Source organism: Lactuca virosa, chromosome 8 (genome assembly GCF_052849685.1).
Source record: "Lactuca virosa cultivar CGN04683 chromosome 8, Lactuca_virosa_CGN04683_v6, whole genome shotgun sequence".
NCBI classification, from domain to species: domain Eukaryota; kingdom Viridiplantae; phylum Streptophyta; class Magnoliopsida; order Asterales; family Asteraceae; genus Lactuca; species Lactuca virosa.
Genome location: NC_136433.1, coordinates 14,592,810 through 14,613,457, shown reverse-complemented (window position 1 = coordinate 14,613,457; position 20,648 = coordinate 14,592,810). Strand labels below are relative to the sequence as shown.

Genomic DNA, 20,648 nt, shown 5'->3' with positions numbered 1-20,648 from the left:
TGTTATTATGTGGTAGTGGTAGGGGATGAAATAGTCCCCGTAACCTGTTGAGATACACCGGAGGGTAGGTCGGGCACCCAAATATGTCTGACATGGGGTAGGTCGGGCACCCCGGTATGCCTGACAATGAGGTAGGTTGAGCACCCCGATATGCTCAGCAGGGTAGGTCAGGCACCCAAATATGTCTGGCATGGGGTAGGTCGGGCACCCCAGTATGCCTGACAGTATGTGATTTGTATGGTATGTGGTATGATGGGGGAACTCACTAAGCTTCGTGCTTACGGTTTTCAGTTTTGGTTTCAGGTACTTCGTTTTCAAAGGAAAGGAGTCGATTCGATCGCATCGCATCACACTATGTTTTCCGCATATGAGATCCTTGGGATTACACTCTAATATTGTTTTATGTTAACATGTTTTGATTATCGACACTTTGATTTTGACATGGAATGTTATTATGGATGTTTCTATACTAATTGGTTTTATAATAACTTAATTAAAAATGAAAATTTTGGTCTTGAAATTTGGGATGTTACACCTATGGTTGATGATTAAACCATTTATAATTTATTAAATACTTATTGCATAAATCAACTCCTAAACCAACTAATTCCAATCATTGCATAGCATTTGGTTTGATGTGTTGTTCAATGGCTGATGTGATGCTAACACAAAAGAATAAGAGATAATGTCATTAAATACCAATCAAGTTTTCATAATTGTTCCATTTTAGGTACCTCAAAACTTTTTTTTCAAGAGGTTTGACCACTAAACTCTTTTTCAAGACTTTGTTTTTTGGTTGGCATTCTGTTATCTTTGAATTTTTGTTCCAAGATCTGACATCTATTTTCAACATTGACCACCCATTCCCGAATGATAGAGTTGACTTCTTCTGGTACCTCATCATGGGGACAGTGTCCTGCATCTAACTCCTTGATTTCAATTTCTTTGAAGTGTTTTTTGACAAGATTTACTTTGGTTTTTGAATCAGAAATCGGGTCTTTCATCCCCTGGATAATCATGACTTTTTCCTCAAGTCCTTTGAGCACATAATTCATTGGAATTGAAGGATCAAATGTAAAAAGGCTTTCCAAAACCACCACTGCACCAGGGTCATATGACTATTCTTCATTAAGGAAACGCACAATTTACAACATTCACAAAAACTTAAAGTATAATATAAGTCCACAATTTGTCAGAAAAAAGCACACAAAGAGTAAGTTACATTTATGGTCCCTGAGTAGTGATTTGCAATTTTGATCCTTATTTGAGGTTTTTGTAACATTTTTGGTCCATGTTCCAAGTCATTTATGTTATAAAAACCTAAAATAAGGACCACAATTGCAACAGAGAACTTTTTGGGACCAATATTACAAAAAATATACTATAAACTCTAAAAAATATATATAATATGGCCTTAAAGGATACTGCCCTTACCATCTCACTGAGAAGCCCTTCATCAGCACGATCCCTTTTCTGCAAAAAAAAAGAAAAAAAATGCAATCAATAAAAAAAAACATAACATAATGAAAAAAGTTTTATATGGATACAAAAGGTTTCAAGAAAGTTACAGTTGGGTAGCAACTCCTCACTAAATTCCTAACACTCAACTTTAGGTAGCCCGAAATGCCCCTAGCACCTAACCATGCAACTCCTGTAGTTTTCCTTTCCTGAAAAGCAAATAAATAAATATATTAATTCCACAAAAACCTCTGATTTTATCTTATATATATTTAATTATTTACCTTAAAGGGAGGCACAGAAGAATATTCTGGAATGTAATGGCCAGCACTATTCAAGAGAACCACAGACTTAGCTAAAGCAGGCCATAAACCAGCAACAATAGATACAAAATAGCCTGTACACATGGCAATTAGAAAAAGATTATCATTATAATTTATAGAATTAAAAAAGAAAAGTTTATAAAAAGATTGAGAAAAAAAAAACCTCCGAATGAGTTCCCAACAAGATGAACTGGTTCCCGAATAACTTCAACTATAAAATCTCTTATAAACTCAGCCCACATAAGTTCAGTGTATATAACATTTGGTTTCTCTGATCTTCCAAATCCCAAAAGTGTAATAGCCCAAACACGGTTGCCATTTTCAGCTATATTCTTAATATTATCACGATAATGCTCCAAAAAAGCACCAAAACCATGCACAAGAAGAATTGCAGGACCTTCACTTCCCACAACAGTATACTGAAAAGAAAAAAAAAAAAAAACAAGAAAATCCCATGAGTAATTTGAAATCAAATTCTGTATAGAAAGTTTAAAGATTAGTTTTTTAAACTGGCCTGTATTAGATAACCATTCCACTTCCAGTACCGAATAGAATATCTTTTAGTTGAATCAAGTTGACTTCTTGATGCCAAAAGACTATACCACTGCCAAAAAAAGTCACAAATTTGGAATAAGATTCATCAAGATAGAGGGCAATAGTGGAAAAAAACGCACCTCTGTTGAGAGAACATGCCCAGCTGCTGCAGCAATGGTGGCAGTTGAGTACCCAAAGGGTGACAGAAATCCACCATTTCTGTCTTTTTCATATTTTAGAGTCTCATAATACACTCTTCTTCTAGAAACTATTCCAAGCTGAAGGACAGGTCCAAAAAGAACACCAAATGAAGCTCCTTCACGGGTTTCAGCCTTGCTTAATTTGTCATGCACCCTGCAATAATATATATAAAAAAACAGTTATTTAAAATCTAAAATTACATAAAGATCCAGGCAAAGAATGATACATACTCCTGCCAATCATCGCGTGTAGTACCCTCTAAATATTTTAGATATGCTGACAATGCATTAAGCACATCATTTGTTCCACCTCCAATAACATTTCCTTGTTGTGTTATAAATGCTGAGTTTTTTATTCTCTTCTGGTTACTCTTAGTAAGGGGTATCAAATTGGTTTGACTAGTCAGACCATTTGATGCAAGAATCCTAGCATTCTGCATTACGTATTCGGCTGAATTGTTCTTGATGGAAGTCCAGCTATCTTTTGATTTGTATGGATTCTCATCTATGAATTCCTTCAAATCATTCAGTGTTGGTAGAGCACCTGGATCATGAAGCAAATACAATTTCAATATCAAAACAACAAATTAAATACAGTTACTTTCTCATATAGGAACCATATTACTTAATACTTACCCCAGGCTAAATCTGTTGCTATGCTAGGTAACTTTGGTGATGAAAGAGGTGAATGTATGGACAATTTTAATTGTTGAAACTCGTCATATGACAATGGGATGTCCATAATGTTCTGGAAAGATTTAGATTAAATCAGCATAATCCAAAATGCAAAGTTTGCAAACTAGTACTGATGAAGTGAAAGATATACCTTGATATCATAAAAGGGGGTATTCCATAGAGATATTTTAGGGCTCTTTATGTCTCCCAAGTTTTCATTAACCTTCTCAATTACCAACTGTAAGTCATATTCCACCTCTTCTTGTGTGTAAATGTTTGCAGCTCTGACCTGTTTCAACCCTAGGTGATGAATTAATTATGAGTTGTTTGGGTAATGAAAGCTGCCCCTTTTCTTGTTCAATCTAAAAAATTCTTAGCAAGCAAACCTTAAGGCAACAACCTCTTTTACAAGATCTTGGATTACAGATTCTGTCCTCCCGAACCTGATCATCAGATCAGATCCCAGATCCTTCAATGAGTTTCTCAGATCTTTCACAGCAAAGAGGAGCAGCTCAAGCTTTTCCTCAGTGAAGCCTGCAGTTGGTAAAACGAGAACCAATGCATCAAAATATTGTGTATAATACTATCATACAGTATATGCACCACTTTGATTGCTACAACCATCAAATTATTCTCCAAAAGTTCGTATCGTTGAACTGGAACTTCAAATACTAAATTGCATCACTATTCTTCAATGGGAAGACTAGTGATAGTGTATGAAACGCGAAGAATCGGTTTAAGAAAGCTAGAGGCACTCACAGCGAAGAATCCGGTGATCGAAGACATAAAGAGGAACAACCACCGTATGCTTCGAGGCAGCAATTAAACCTGGATGATCATCGACACGAAGATCATTCTTGTACCAAAGAACTGCAGCGCCGGTGCTTTTTCCGCCATTGGAACTTGTTATTGCCTTAGAAGTGGGCAGTTTAACGGTGGCTGAAGAAGAACACCGGACGGGAGTTAGTGGAGCTGATTGAGGACGATTTTGCAAGAACAACGCAGTTGGGATGCAAGGGTAGACAAGTATCGCCATGGAGATAGAACTGGATTTCCATCAATGGATATTGCAGATTAACATGATAAAATATCTAGGGCTCCCATGGAGTTCTGTCCGAAAGGATGGTAGTTAGACTGGTCACTTGAAAGTAAAGAATAGTGAACTAACTTCATGTGTAAAAAATAATTTGGAAAGATTCGAACCCATATCTTACATCCATCATCCACTAAGCCAGGAATCTTATTAAGGATTTTTATACAAATTTAGGGATTTGTTAGATTTAGTTACGTAGATATACTTTCCTATTTTAATGTAACTCTTGATTTTATAATGAAATATCATCCAGAATTGTGGTGATTTTTATCAAATTTTATAGGGAATATGACTTGTTAAGGTAATTAACTTTTCGGTATGTTCACGTCTGGGTAACTATTTTTTTTTATACACATCTACGTAACAAAATTGTTGGAAGTGTTCACATATGACCATTATGACCTGCTATAGCAGGTAAAATCCTAGATGTGAACGCTTCCAGCAAGTTCGTTACCTAGATGTGTACAAAAAAAATAGTTACCTAAATATGAACAAAACGAAAAGTAAAATTAAATTAGACGAATGGTCCCTATGGTTTGGGGGAATTTGTGTTTTTGTCCCTAACTTATTTTTTTAACTTGGATAGTCCCTACTGTTTATTTTTGTTGCGCGTTTGGTCACTGTCTTACCTAAAAAGACTATTTTGCCCTTATTAATTTATTTTTTAATTAATTTTCTTATTTATGTATTTATTTTTTATATATTTAAAAAATTAATATACCCCACATATCATTCGTACAATTTAATTTTTACTTTTAGGTAATCTTAGGGGCCGTTTGATAGTCTTTTTAGGTAAGACAGGGACCAAACGTGTAACAAAAATAAACAGTAGGGACCATCCGAGTTAAAAAAATAAATTAATTAAAAAATAAACAGTAGAGATCATCCGAGGAGATACAAATATGTGGGGTCTATTAATTTTTTTAAATATGTAAAAATAAATGCATAAGTAAGAAAATTAATTAAAAAATAAATTAATAAGGGCACAATAGTCTTTTTAGGTAAGACAGTGACCAAACGCGCAACAAAAATAAACAGTAGGAACCATCCAAGTTAAAAGAATAAGTTAGAGACCAAAAACACAAATTCCCCCAACCACAGGGACCATTCGTGTAATTTAATTTTTACTTTTCGTTTTGTTCATATTTGGGTAACTATTTTTTTGTACACATCTAGGTTACGAACTTGTTGAAAGCGTTCACATCTAGGATTTAACCTGCTATAGCAGGTCATAATGGTTATATGTGAACACTTCCAACAAATTTGTTACCTAGATGTGTACAAAAAAAAAAGATAGTTACCCAGATGTGAACATACCGAAAAGTTAATTACCTTAATAAGTCATATTCCCAATTTTATATGGTATCACCCTAAAAGATCCATCACTTTCCTATAGCTATTGTTAATCTTTTCCCACTCTCCTTGATATGCAAACGATTAAACTCTCTTCATCTAACTATCTCATATGATGGAAACCAATCGTCGAATCCTTCCACTTCTCTCATATCAAAAAATTAGTTACATTGATGACACTATATTGACACGTTATAAACCTTAACTTGTATTATTACATCCAAATTTATTTACATTTTTAAAACATACTCATTTTACCCAACTTCATAAAATGTTAAATTTCACGGCACAATTTTTTCATGAAAAATAATTAAATTTGTGAAATATAATGTTAAAAATGGATGGTTAGGTTATGATTTTTATTATTATTATTATTATTATTTGAAAATGTAGTCATTTAGATTTTATTCTTTTACCTTTTTTGATGGTTTATGTGGGATTAATTTTATAACGTCCCATTTTACACAATAAATTTTTTGATTTTTAATTAAGATAAAATACAATTTTCATAAACCCGAAGTCAATTAAAATCATTTGTTACAAAAAACAATCATCCAAAAATCAGAGTATTATAACAAACGCGAAATCACACAATACTAAATATGTTGATGAGTGTATACAGTCAAGTCTTCGTCTTCCCGCGATCATCTGAAGTATCTGAAACATTTAATCCACAACTGTAAGCCAAAGCTCAGCGAGTTCCCCAAAATATTATACACAACAATATACATACAATGCATACAAGTAATGGCCTCGCTCGGAGTTTCTTGGCCTTTAGCACAAGGCTGAACCGCCCTCAACTCGCTCATAATATGTCGACATATATAAATACACAAACAGACAAACAAACAAACCAACAATGACAAGCAACTGTCTAAACAAGTCTACATGTCTAACATCTTAGCATACAGATGATCCATATTGTAGTATAAGTATAGTGAGAAAATTCACCCCGTACATAGACCGCGTAATCACCACAGCATGCGAACAATAACATACCAGTCTCACACATCACCTAGATAATAAATAAAAAAAGGGACAACCTCAGCTATGACCTAAAACCCTAAAGTTTGATCCAAGGTTAAACTTAGTCAAAAAGTCAACAAGTCAACATGTTGGTCAATGAGCGCGCCACACCATCTTTTGGGTGTCCCGCATCCACAAAATGACAAAAAGGTCAGGATCTCAGGCTAAAACAAACACGCCTTAGAAAACCCTAAAAAGTGTGCCGCGTCCAGACCTTCTTCACAAGGTGAAAAGACTTAATCCATTAAGTTAAGAACCCATACGTCCAAATATGATCCTTAGCATGGTCTTAATGGATAAAGTTTCCAACTTTACTCATTAAGACACCCCAATTAAGCAAGATCTAAACTTTATGCACTAAAATGACCTAAAAAGCCAACACATCTTGCATGGCTTAGAGGACATGCACAAAACACCAATTTTCCAAGTCCAAAAGGTCCATAGAACAATCCTAAGTACTCAAAAGAAGTTGGAGTCATCTCAACTCCAATCTCACTACCAAAAAAGGACCAAAAGTGCATAAAAATTAGAATAAGCAAGATCTAGTAAACTAAGAGGGAAGCTTGAAGCTTTATACCTCACAAAGGTCCAAGAAAGGTGCAACCTTGTTGGATCTACACTTTCTCTTCGCTTCAATGCACCGAAAGAAATCTTGATCTTCAAGCTTCAAGCACAAACAAAAGGAAGATAAGTTCTCAAGGTGAAACAAGGCTCAAAATGAGAGAAAATGGGACTAAGGTTTCTAGAGACTCTCTCTACGGACGTTGGAGGTTGCAAATGATCCAAACCTAGAGAGTTAAAGGTTTTTAAATAGCCCCAAAACCATAAAAAAACGTTCAGCCCATGGGTCAGGCGCGTCGCACCCTTAAGAGACTTGTCGTGTCCAACCCGATTAATTCCAGATTCTTCGATTTTTAGATTTTTGCGAATTAAGCTGAATAAAGCCAGAATAAATTACATACCGGGAATAAGGATGTTACAATGTCATAGATAAAAATCAAAATACAAAAGACTTAAACGGAAAAAGAAGACAAATCAACACTATAAGTAACAACATCAAATATATTAAATACATCCATGACATAAAGCTCTTGAGAACTGTAAATGTGACATTTATACATATCCTAAACAAGAATGCCATACATAAAATTCAAAATACAAGTAACTCAAACAAAAAGAAGACAAGTCAATACTTGAATGAACACCCATCAAATACTTTCCTAGCCTAAGACTAGTCTCACTCACCTTTTAAGATCACGTGTCATGGACACAACAAAGAGAATCATAAAAGAAAACTCAAACTCGGATTTAGACAAAGATAGTTGACTAACTAAAACAATTTTTAAATAAAGTTTGGGAATATAATAACAACATAAAATATTATGAGGATTTTAGAAGAAGTAATAACATAACCAACACCCTCTAATGACATAGATGTACCAATGAGAGTCATAATAGATACAAGAAAACCAAGAGACAATGAGACAAATAATGAAAAGTAAGGCGACATATGGTGATATATACCTACATCTAAGATCCATAAGGAGGAAGGTATATTTGAAATAGTAGAAGACGAATCTATATGTGAGGTCGATGACATGACAAGGGACCGGAAAGCAAGGAACTATTTATGCTAAAAAAACCTAAGGATCTAAAACAAATGATGACATAGTGGTGGATTGATAGTATTAACAACATGCTTTAGTAAAGGTGCAACAATTGTAGTGTTAAAGTGAGGTAGACAAGGTGACCATGGAGTGGGACCCGAAGGAGGTAGCTGAAATGGTTCAGATAGTATGTTTTTGTTATGGCGGGTTGTCGTCGTTTGTTAAGAAATAATGAACACTTGGATTTCCAATGGTTCTTTTGTTGCATAATCACATTCATCATAAGAAACTTTAGAAGATGGTATGTTGCGGTTTGTAGTTGGAGATCATTGTAGGACAACAAAAATAATAAGGGAAGTAGATGGTTTAGATTCTTTGTTGACCTAAGATTTAAGACGAGTCTCTTCTACTATCCTTCCATGAACAACTAAATCAACCAATGGATTAGGAGTATTAATCAAGAAGACTAATTAAAGCATCGAGTCAGAGTTTCATCTAATATTGTCTACGAAGACCTTATAAAAATAGATTTTTTTAACGACAAAACTATTATTAAACCTCTGGCAAGAGGTTAGATGCAAAAGAAAGCAAACAAAATACAATACATAGGAAACCAAATTACATGACAACCAAAAGGAAAACACATCAAGATTCACGGTTCATATGAACTTCATTCCTTTTATTTTTAACCCACAAGAAAGTTAATGCTTTTATGTCTTCAAACATCTTAGTTGGGGAGGAGTGAAATTTGTTAAAGACAAGAGTGTTCCTAGCTCTCCAAACTCCTCATAAAATAGTGTTTTTTGTTAAAGCCAATTCCTTTTGAGGTTTTATTACTTATAAAAGTAGATAAAACCTCAAAAAGTAGAAGGATATAAAACGCATGTTACAAAGCTACAAGGAGGAAAAAGGAAATAAGAAAAGTCTGTAAAATCACCTGCAAAAATGGTGGCTTAACGAACTAAACAGAAAATGGCGTTAATTTTCCCCTCATCTTCAACCTTCATCAGTTTCAGCCACAAATCCCGCCATCAACTTCACCATCTGACCGTCATTAAAGCACAGAACACATCTTCATCACCAGAGTCTTCCGAATCAAGCGATGAGACCTCTTCGTCCCTCAAATCCGAGTCACCGCCCCTAGGGTTTGGCTCGACTTCTTCCGTTTCTACATCATCTCCAGTGAAGAAGCAGAAAGGTAAGAAGGAAAGAGCTCGGATTATTCGCCGAGATCCAGTTGAAACTCCTAAATTTGCTTCTCAACAAGCGGAAAGAGGAGGAGAGGCGTCAAATGAGCAGGGCATCAATGAGCGCGCTTTTCTTCTTGCTTGGTTAGGGCTAGGTTCGCTAATTATTTTCGAGGGGCTTGCTCTTGCTGCTTCAGGTATTGCAAATTATAACTTCGAATTGAAATTAAGCACAATCAGTTACAATTATCAACCAATTGGATTTTATTCTCCTAAACACCATCTTAGTGTTAAGAATTTAGATCGAGTAAACTAAGTATTTCTTCCATGAATCTGAACAGCTCTGAAAAACTAAACCTAGGAGCTGCATATATGTTTGTTAGCACCTTGCACTTAAATATGAAGAGAGGGGGAGATTGAACATTGTTAATCTTTATCCAAGTTCTATGATTTTTCTTGAACAAGCTCAAATGACGATTTTGTAGTTTATCCCTCTTTATCTTCTACTATCTTGGGATAAAAAAGAGGGAAAGTGGGGATAATTTGAAGAATGGAAAAGAATGACATTTTATTATATTCATGATTTGTGTTCTAGGCTTGATTGTAATGCTTTGTGTACAGGTTTCCTTCCTGAAGAATGGGATGCTTTGTTTGTGAAGTATCTTTATCCATCATTTACCCCAACTGTGTTCTTGTTTGTTGCTGGAACAGTTGTGTATGGAGTCGTTAAGTATCTGGAAAATGAGAAACCCAATAGCTCAAATTGATCTTGCATGTAATCTTATACTTTATCTTTATATAAAGGGCTAAATGTAATAAATAGCAATCTACTTTCTATTTTTCTCTCATTATAGCAATGAGTAAATTGCTACCTGTTGTACCAAATAAGTTTCTTTTATTTATTAATTCTTTTTTATGTCATTTTGAGGTTGAAGCATGTGAGATTCGGACATATGTCGTGTCAATTTCATTTTGGATAAATGATCATCTGTAATATTGTTATAATTCAAACGAGAAAAGTAGGTTTAGTGACTTGATATGCTACAAAACTTGTGCAATGCATATAATAAAAAAGTGACATTGATAGTTGGTTACTCATCCACAGCCTTAGACCAAAATATAACATATGGAATGAAAGAACTTAAAATTTTATAACACATTTTAAAACAAATAAAAATAATAGCTTAGCATTAACGCCACTTTTTTTAACCTAACCTCAAATAAATTGGGCTTAACCAGTCCTTGAAACAAATATAGCCATTTTGCTTCAAAACTTGGCCCGCAAATTTGTCCAAACAACTACAAAATAATTTTTTATTTTTATTTTGCAAATGTTTGACAAAATTAGCACTTGTTGGTTTTTATTTGGACGCAAAGTGTTTGAAAAAAAGTCGTTATGAGTTTTTGAAAGAAAACTCTTTAAAGAGGTTTTTAGATTTGGAGTTTTTTTATTTAAACTAAAAATTTTAAGTTTGAACATTAGAATGAAACTTTATCTTTAAGCTTAATTTTTTGAAAATCTATTTGAGATACGTTTATTGATGAATTCATGAGTCCTTTTCAACAAGTTTTCTAAATATACTCTTAAATTTTAAAGAAATAAAACAATTTATTAATGATTACCCAAAAAAACCACTTAGTGACTTCTTTTAGAAAAAAGAAGTATAACTTAAGTTCTTAAGTTATGACAATGTTTTGATTTGAAGATTAAAAAACTGCTTTATTAAGAGAATGGTGAAAATTTTATTTAAAACTTAAGTTTAAATATACGAATATCTTTTTTTTTGGAAACCGACAAATAAAATTAAAACCCCATCAAGACGATGGGGAAAAAGCGTACAAAGGAAAGAACAAAAATGTAACATACACGTTTTGAGATCGTGTTTTATATAAATAATATTATGAAATATTATGTGACATTGAGTATTGAGTTCTAACAAATAGTTTTTACTAGAAATAAGGTAAAACTATGTTTAGAATCACTCATAAATTATTGGAAGTCTTATGAGATTCCAATTAAAAGCTAAATAGTGAAATTTAGCGAAAATATAAAACTTGAAATAAGTAAAATTTTATCGTTGAAAGTTGTAGATAATCTCGTTAGAAACACGTAGGCGAAAACCTCGTCGAAATCCGAGTTATAACGAAGAAGTTATGACCAATCGAAGATCCGCGATAAAACCGGCACGGTGTCGAATGACGTAAAAAGTGAGTTTTTGATAAACTACTTTTTAGCCTTAGTGATCTAAATTAACGTCGTAGTATTCGTTAAACCGAGAAGTTCGATAAAAAGAACGCCAAAATCTGACTTCGTATGAGGAAGTTATGATTTTTACAAGTTTCAACTTAGCAGTAGACAGCTAAAAACTCGAATTTTAGATCGAATGATTTTTAGCCGACACGACCTAAACGAGAATCGAAGGTCTTGTCATTAGTAGTACAACGGTAAAAAGTCTGACGAAAACGGACGTCGGATGAAGAAGTTATGAAATTTTAACGTATTTACCAGTCCCGGTCTGTTAAAAATAATAATATAAAAATAAAGTCAAAATTTTCCGACGAAGTCTAAACGAAAGTTGTAGAGCATAATTTTCTCTACGCGTGCATATAAAGAACGTCAAAAACGGAGCTCGTATGAGAAAGTTATGGATTTTACAAGATTTGACATAATTTTCGAGAAAAATCGCATGAATAGTGATTGCCACGTCACCCTCGTTCGGACCTGGCCACGTGTCCGAAGCTGCTGAGTGGTAGGTCCGAGAAGCGACGCGTGTCGCACAGGTGTCCGAAGGAAGCCACGTGATCCTCGCATGCTCCCACGTGATCTGACCCTCGTGTAAGCTCCTGATTCGACCGAGGAGGAGGCCCAATCCGAAGCAGCCAGCTCTCCGGCCGAAGCTTCGCCCTGCTGCCGCGTGTTCCGAGCCTCGCACACGTGCCCTTCCTTCTTCGCTTCGGATCCGAGGCTCGCAGCTATATAAGGGGTGCGAGACCTCCCGGTTAAGGGTTTGAATTTTGGCCTTTTTCATCCCTTTTCAACATTTTCTTGCATTCCGACTTCCCCCGAAGCCCCGATACTTATTCCAAAGCCTGAAACGCGCCCCGAGATTCCCGAGAAGCCCGAAAAATTTATCTTTTCGATTTCGAAACTCTACCTTCGCAGAGCCCGGTTTTCAAGAAAACTCCCGGTTTTCAACAAATAAAGTCATATTTAGAGCCGAAATGCTGCCCAAATTATTATTTTGACCCCCGGTTAATTTAAGGTGAGTTTAATACATAGGAACAATTGTATATTATGTGTTATATGTGCTATGTGCTTTTCCATTTTATCATCTCGAGTTGTTGTTTCCGCTATTTTTATAGCAAGGTTGTACCTCTGACTTGAAGTGTATGACATAGGCATCACTTGGGTATTGGTATGAACCGTTGACCATGAAGTGTATGACATAGACATCACTTTGGCTTCGGTAGTATGCTAAGATAAGGCTGAAAGCCTAAATATTCTAGCAAAATAATATTCCTGAGTATTTTCTGTGCCATTTGTGCCGAAACTTTATTGATTTTATATCAAGTATGGAAATTGTTATGTCTCATTGATTGATATGGAAAGCTTTTAGCATTATGCCTTTGTTGTTCCTTGATCCTCTTTTCCTCTGTCATATTGAAGTATATATATGGCATAACGTTATATTGTATCTATTATTGAACTCACTAAGCGTCACCGCTTACCCTCTCAATGTTTAACAAATTTTGCAGGAGATAAGTAACCAGTGTAGTCATATACTGTTGAAAGGTTTAGAATAGTTGTAATATTACTTTTGTATTTAGGGATCATGTTTGTATAAATTTACAATATCCTGGGTAGTTATGTAAAATATTAAAACATAGTCGGTTTGTATCTAATCTTTTGTAATCACTTTATCAATGTATGATAATGTTTTATAAATATGCATGTAGCATGTTTTGGAGTAACTTTATTGTCTAGTATGAAAGTTTAGAAAGGGGTTCTTTCAATCAAGGTATCAGAGCAGTGGTTTAAGTGAACTAAATCCCATGGATTGGTATTTAGACTTAAACTATTGGAAGTTCAATATATGAACTGGAATCATTGTAAATATATGGATACAAACCATAGGAAACACTTAAGTGGGGTATTGGGTAGTGATAAACCCTAGTATTCTAAGACATTAACTTACTTCAAAAAATTTAGAGAATTAGTATATATGAACTAGGAATTTTGAGAATTTCTAGATTTAAACATGAATTGTTAAGTGAAGATGATACAATATGTATCTGATATATTTTAGGTTGAATACCTAATGGGGTAAGCACTAGAATATTAAGAGGAGATATGCCTTATATTCTATTAAGTGCTAAATGATAAGTAAATATAGCATGCCTTAAGTTGCTTAGCTATATTGCTATTACTTGATAAAGTTTAAGGTCTGTTACCGACCTTGGTTTAGATGAGAAAATTATATGATCAAAATTCTAAAAGTTTCTGTATTAGAATTTACATGAAACTTTTCAAAATGATAAAGAGACTTATGATAGTTGACATCGATAAGTTTATAAATAAACGATCACGGGATATCGTAAAATAATAATAAATATAAAAAGTTACCGTAAATAGTGTATTAATACCAATAGAGTGGTATTATACATTTAAAGTATGTTTGATATATAATAACATCTTTGGAAGAAAGATGTGCGTTTAAAATACATTTAGATGAGATAAATGTTTTGGCATAACCGATGAAGTTGTTCCACCGCTGTCCAGATTAAAGCAGTGATAGTTTATAGAGTCAGAAGAACCAAGGATGGTGATAAATACTTCGATAGTATTGAAATTAATGTAGTCCAAGATTTAGAAGAATTAAATGAATATCAAAGGAAAGGCTAATGAAGTTTTTAGACTTATTAGGCCAAGACTTTGTGATGAAGTATGTAGTTCGAGTAGTAACCCTATACAGGATGCTCAGACTTAGTATTTAATAATACTGAGTGATGATTGACTTCTATCACATCCTTATGGAAGTTCCATTGTGTGTTAAGCCAACTTTAACATACAAGATTGGGATAGTGAAATAGGTTATTTGGTTGTGAAAAGGCTGAGTGGCTTACTTGTTAGAGTAAGATAGAGTATTTAGTTGAAGAAGATATACACTCATATTATTGTATGAGAAGAAATGTTGTAGTTAGAAATAACAGAGAATCAAGTTGAAGCTAGTAGAGCTTGCTGAGATGCAGCTATAATGCAGACTTCTTAGGATAGACTCCTATGAAGCAGACTTAAAAGATACAACCATGAGAAGAAGACTTACTCAGATACAGGAATGACGATGTCATGAAAGGATAATGAAACCAACAAATATGCATGATGGTTTGCATGAGTTAGAAGATGATGTAAGTAGTTGGAAACTATTTGTATTTACACTGCTAGAGGAAATTTTGGGTGTAGTATGTCTTGCAGAGTAGACACTACCCGAGAAAGAATTTATATGAAGAAATGGAAGTAAAATTTCTATCGACCTATGGAAAAGTATTAGGATATATTAGATCGAGTTTATGCATGAGAAGAATCCTAGAAGGCGAGTATAGGTAATCCAATATATGTTTAATAGAAACGTGAAAACCCTAGTTGAGTCTAGGAGAAATTGTTGTATGTACTTGTTTGAACGCACTTAGGTGTGAAAATTTGCTTTGTGAAAACTTTTGAATGGTGACTTGGGAACTGCAATACAATACTTGGGACGAGTATGAGTAGGTGTGAATAGTAGTAGAGGCCTATACTACTGGAAGCACAGGACTCACGCTTGGATCAGGCAAAGTCACAAGGTTACCAAGAAGCTAGTAAATGATTCCGTTTTATTCATGTGTGTCGTTACCTTCGTTTCGGTAATGACTAAGAAGATAATTATCGTTCAAATCTTAATGTCATAAAGAATCGAGTCCGATTAGTATAAATTCGCGAAAGGAGTTGATTGGTTCAGAGAACCATGTCTTATATAGTGACAACACTTCAGTAGGAATACTGAAGAAGTAAATGGTCGAGGTAGTCGATAGAAATATAACAATCTTCATTAAAGAATTGAGCAATCATTAGCCAGAGATGTGACTTGCTATGTGGTGTTACTGGCCATAAGAAATGTTTCCGCCCTACTCTTACTAGTCAAATGGCGGGGAGTTAAGTTTCCATTCAACAATCAAAGAGTACTCCAACTAAAAAGGAGGAGGTGCCAAAAGCTAAAAGATGTATATGTACGAAAGCACGAATTAGAGATACGTGGTGCTATTCTTTTTGTTCCAAAGCATCCACGTGTTGATCAAACTCTTTTCATTTTCTTTATTCCATCAGCTTGATTTATTCGATCTGATTCTAATACAAGAGTTTGGTTCGTTATGTATCTTGTGTGTTATAAATACAAATGTCATTAGAATAAAACCATTCGAGTTGCTGTTATAGCAAAAGTAAAGACCTTATCTTGGGTTTAGTCTATAAACCAAGAAGGAGCTGGAGTCTACAATGAGAATTGAGTTTTAACTCAAGGATTAGGATCGAAGGCCCAATAGAGAATGATGAGCGGGTGCAGGATGGAGCACCGCTAGTAATTAATAAGTTTGAAGAGTTTGACAATAGTTTGGCAAACCAAAAGATAAATATCGTACATTTTAGATTACCATAGAGGAAGTAAGATAGGACTCGAATGTTGTGACTAGTAATTTTCTCGTAAACTTTAGATCTTCTCACATCTTATTTGATTATGATGCCTCAAATTCTTTCGTGCCTTATAAATTCGCACATTCTTTTCAAATTGCTTGTTACGCAATTGTCCAATCATTTCATATAGATAACATAGGAAATATATCATTACTTGCTATAGAGATAGTGTCATAGGAATTGGAAGTTATAATCTTCCTGCTAACCTAATTCCTATCTTCTTTCCCAACTTTGATACTATTCTCGACATGAATCGATTGTCAAAGAACTACACAAATTTCTTGTGCTACGAAGAGATGATATGCATCCCTATCGAAAGGGAAGATTCTATTTATGTCTACGGTGAAAATAATAAATTTATTTCTTAAAAACTCATAAATTTATATCGAAGGGAAATTCTACTTATCCGACTTATAAAGTTAATACCTTGAAAGAGGAGAAGAAAACTGTGAATGATAGCATTTGGATAATTTTCGACCGGCTGATGAAGAGTGCATATATTCTCGCCACACGTGAAACGGCTCCATTGGAGAAATACGCGTAAGTTTACTTAGACGAAATCATCGTGAGACATGGTGTGCCACTAAAGATTATTTCCAATCGTGATACTCGCTTCACTTCTCACTTTTGGGCGAGTATGAAAAGTGAATTGGGATCTCGAGTTACTCCCAACACAACTTATCATCCCCAGACAGATTGTTAGACGGAGAGAACAATCCAAACAGTAGAAGATATGCTTCGTGCATGTGTCTTAGGGTTCGGTAGTAACTGTGAACACCATTATGTTGGCATCATGTAGGACAGAAAATCCTTGGTGGCCCTGAAATGATTCAAGACACCACTGATAAGATTCAAATTATACGAGAAAGAATGAAAGTAGCCCAGGATCGACAAAAGACCTGTGTAGGAAAAGAGGAGGCGACCAATAGAATTCCAGGTGGGGGATTTCGTAATGTTGAAGGTATCCCCATGGAAAGGTCTTATGCGATTTGGAAAGAAAGGAAAACTAAGTCCTAGATTTGTTGGTCCTTTCAAAATCCTCCAGAGGATTGGTAAACAAGCATACCGCTTGGAATTGCCTGAAGATTTGGCAGGTATTCATGATGTCTTCCATGTGAGTTATCTGCGCAAATTCTTGAGCATCTATGATGAGGCAGTTCCATTATCCGAGGTGAAACTAGATAATAAGTTAACTTATGTAGAAGAGCCTGAAGAGATTGTAAACGAAAGAACGACTAAGCTACGTAATAAAGAAGTAGAGTTGGTGCTTGTCAAGTCGAAACACCATCGAGGCCCGAACTATACTTGGGAAAATAAGAATGAGATAAGAGCGAAATACCCCCATTTATTTTAATCGATGTAATTTCGGGGACGAAATTCCCAAAAGGAGGGGGTATTTGTAACATACACGTTTTGAGATCGTGTTTTATATAAATAATATTATGAAATATTATGTGATATTGAGTATTGAGTTCTAACAAATAGTTTTTACTAGAAATAAGGTAAACTATGTTTAGAATCACTCATAAATTATTGGAAGTCTTATGAGATTCCAATTAAAAGCTAAATAGTGAAATTTAGCGAAAATATAAAACTTGAAATAAGTAAAATTTTATCGTTGAAAGTTGTAGATAATCTCGTTAGAAACACGTAGGCGAAAACCTCGTCGAAATCCGAGTTATAACGAAGAAGTTATGACCAATCGAAGATCCGCGATAAAACCGGCACGGTGCCGAATGACGTAAAAAGTGAGTTTTTGATAAACTACTTTTTAGCCTTAGTGATCTAAATGAAAGTCGTAGTATTCGTTAAACCGAGAAGTTCGATAAAAAGAACGCTAAAATCTGACTTCGTATGAGGAAGTTATGATTTTTACAAGTTTCAGCTTAGCAGTAGACAGCTAAAAACTCGAATTTTAGATCGAATGATTTTTAGCCGACACGACCTAAACGAGAATCGAAGGTCTTGTCATTAGTAGTACAACGGTAAAAAGTCTGACGAAAACGGACGTCGGATGAAGAAGTTATGAAATTTTAACGTATTTACCAGTCCCGGTCTGTTAAAAATAATAATATAAAAATAAAGTCAAAATTTTCCGACGAAGTATAAACGAAAGTTGTAGAGCATAATTTTCTCTACGCGTGCATATAAAGAACGTCAAAAACGGAGCTCGTATGAGAAAGTTATGGATTTTACAAGATTTGACACAATTTTCGAGAAAAATCGCATGAATAGTGATTGTCACGTCACCCTCGCTCGGACCTGGCCACGTGTCCGAAGCTGCTGAGTGGTAGGTCCGAGAAGCGATGCATGTCGCACAGGTGTCCGAAGGAAGCCACGTGATCCTCGTATGCTCCCACGTGATCTGACCCTCGTGTAAGCTCCTGATTCGACCGAGGAGGAGGCCCAATCCGAAGCAGCCAGCTCTCCGGCCGAAGCTTCGCCCTGCTGCCGCGTGTTCCGAGCCTCGCACACGTGCCCTTCCTTCTTCGCTTCGGATCCGAGGCTCGCACCTATATAAGGGGTGCGAGACCTCCCGGTTAAGGGTTTGAATTTTGGCATTTTTCACCCCTTTTCAACATTTTCTTGCATTCCGACTTCCCCCGAAGCCCCGGTACTTATTCCAAAGCCCGAAACGCGCCCCGAGATTCCCGAGAAGCCCGAAAAATTTATCTTTTCGGTTTCGAAGCTCTACCTTCGCAGAGCCCGATTTTCAAGAAAACTCCCGGTTTTCAACAAATAAAGTCATATTTAGAGCCGAAATGCTGCCCAAATTATTATTTTGACCCCCGGTTAATTTAAGGTGAGTTTAATACATAGGAACAATTGTATATTATGTGTTATATGTGCTATGTGCTTTTCCATTTTATCATCTCGAGTTGTTGTTTCCGCTATTTTTATAGCAAGGTTGTACCTCTGACTTGAAGTGTATGACATAGGCATCACTTGGGTATTGGTATGAACCGTTGACCATGAAGTGTATGACATAGACATCACTTTGGCTTCGGTAGTATGCTAAGATAAGGCTGAAAGCCTAAATATTCTAGCAAAATAATATTCCTGAGTATTTTCTGTGCCATTTGTGCCGAAACTTTATTGATTTTATATCAAGTATGGAAATTGTTATGTCTCATTGATTGATATGGAAAGCTTTTAGCATTATGCCTTTGTTGTTCCTTGATCCTCTTTTCCTCTGTCATATTGAAGTATATATATGGCATAACGTTATATTGTATCTATTATTGAACTCACTAAGCGTCACCGCTTACCCTCTCAATGTTTAACAAATTTTGCAGGAGATAAGTAACCAGTGTAGTCATATACTGTTGAAAGGTTTAGAATAGTTGTAATATTACTTTTGTATTTAGGGATCATGTTTGTATAAATTTACAATATCCTGGGTAGTTATGTAAAATATTAAAACATAGTCGGTTTGTATCTAATCTTTTGTAATCACTTTATCAATGTATGATAATGTTTTATAAATATGCATGTAGCATGTTTTGGAGTAACTTTATTGTCTAGTATGAAAGTTTAGAAAGGGGTTCTTTAAAAAAAAAAAAAGAACGTGCAAATTACAAGCAAAAGAAAGGATTAATGTTCCACACTCTCCAGTCAGTTTTTCGAAAGGAACCTTTATGCTTGCACCAAGAGAATGTAGTAACCTTTATTCTTTCCACTATACTCGCCGGATTCACTCGAATTTTATCAAAGATCCATTTGTTTCTAGCTGTCCATATGCACCATAAAGCTCCACAAAGAATTACATTTAGTAATCTCCGTCTTTTTTTACAACTGGACCATCGAGAGATAAAAAGGACCATGTCATTTACCGATGTAAAGCGTTCACCTCTGATTTCACACCATGACAGGATCGACTCCATCACTGATTTTGCAACCAGACATGAAATCAAAGCATGTTTCCTCCTCTGCATTACATATACTATATATAGTGACTGGAATGGTGATTCCCCTTTGACTTAGTGCCACAACAACTGGAATTCTCTCCTGTTTAGCCCTCCATATGAATCATAGAATCTTGTACGGGATCACATTGCACCAATCAAATAGCCCATCATTGACAATATGACTCGCCAACTCGATTCGTTCACGTAACAAACTAACCATGAATTGATCGCCATACGAAAAATCAGAGACCCATTTGTTTATATCTGGATTCCAGGAAACAACCTCATTACGATCAATGTTGAGGTTTGCCAAGCACCTGCTGGATTTTATGATGTTTTTCTAGACCCCTTTGATTGTGTAGTTACCAAACACAGTCCAATGCCTTCTCGAAAGTCCATGTAAGCAATTGATCACTTTTGCCCAAAGGGCAGAATTGTCACTTTTTAGTTTCCACAGCCACTTAGTTACCAAGGAGAGATTAAGAGCTTTAATTGAGCCAAGCCCAATACCCCCACCTTTTTTGGGGTCGTGATCTTTTCCCACTTCACCCAACATATGCTTT

The 20,648-nt window shown here is 35.3% G+C and overlaps 2 protein-coding genes across 2 annotated transcripts; one reads left to right on the top strand and one right to left on the bottom strand.

The window, feature by feature from the left end:
- Window positions 1-663: 663 nt before the first annotated feature.
- On the bottom strand, window positions 664-4,370 carry LOC145132776 (DNA photolyase). Its single transcript, XM_079067676.1, has 12 exons — window positions 3,950-4,370; window positions 3,591-3,724; window positions 3,342-3,479; window positions 3,152-3,263; window positions 2,747-3,059; window positions 2,456-2,669; window positions 2,296-2,385; window positions 1,945-2,200; window positions 1,743-1,855; window positions 1,569-1,667; window positions 1,426-1,473; window positions 664-1,118 (listed from the first exon to the last, which is right to left on the bottom strand). The coding sequence occupies exons 1-12, from the start codon at window positions 4,224-4,226 to the stop codon at window positions 750-752; spliced, it is 2,163 nt and encodes a 720-aa protein (XP_078923802.1). The 5' UTR covers window positions 4,227-4,370; the 3' UTR covers window positions 664-749.
- Window positions 4,371-9,165: 4,795 nt separating this feature from the next.
- On the top strand, window positions 9,166-10,377 carry LPA2 (low psii accumulation2). Its single transcript, XM_079063746.1, has 2 exons — window positions 9,166-9,653; window positions 10,078-10,377. Exons 1-2 carry the CDS (start codon window positions 9,242-9,244, stop codon window positions 10,221-10,223), a joined length of 558 nt encoding a protein of 185 aa, XP_078919872.1. The 5' UTR covers window positions 9,166-9,241; the 3' UTR covers window positions 10,224-10,377.
- The last annotated feature ends 10,271 nt before the right edge of the window (window positions 10,378-20,648 follow it).

Excerpts from the sequence above, each read along its gene's own strand:
- LOC145132776 (XM_079067676.1), bottom strand. The coding sequence starts at position 4,226 with ATGGCGATACTTGTCTACCCTTGCATCCCAACTGCGTTGTTCTTGCAA. Across the intron at positions 3,725-3,949 it reads CGATCACCGGATTCTTCGCT|GCTTCACTGAGGAAAAGCTT; the intron begins GTGAGTGCCTCT and ends TACCAACTGCAG. Across the intron at positions 1,856-1,944 it reads TGTTGGGAACTCATTCGGAG|GCTATTTTGTATCTATTGTT; the intron begins GTTTTTTTTTTC and ends CCATGTGTACAG.
- LPA2 (XM_079063746.1), top strand. The coding sequence starts at position 9,242 with ATGGCGTTAATTTTCCCCTCATCTTCAACCTTCATCAGTTTCAGCCAC. Across the intron at positions 9,654-10,077 it reads GCTTGCTCTTGCTGCTTCAG|GTTTCCTTCCTGAAGAATGG; the intron begins GTATTGCAAATT and ends CTTTGTGTACAG.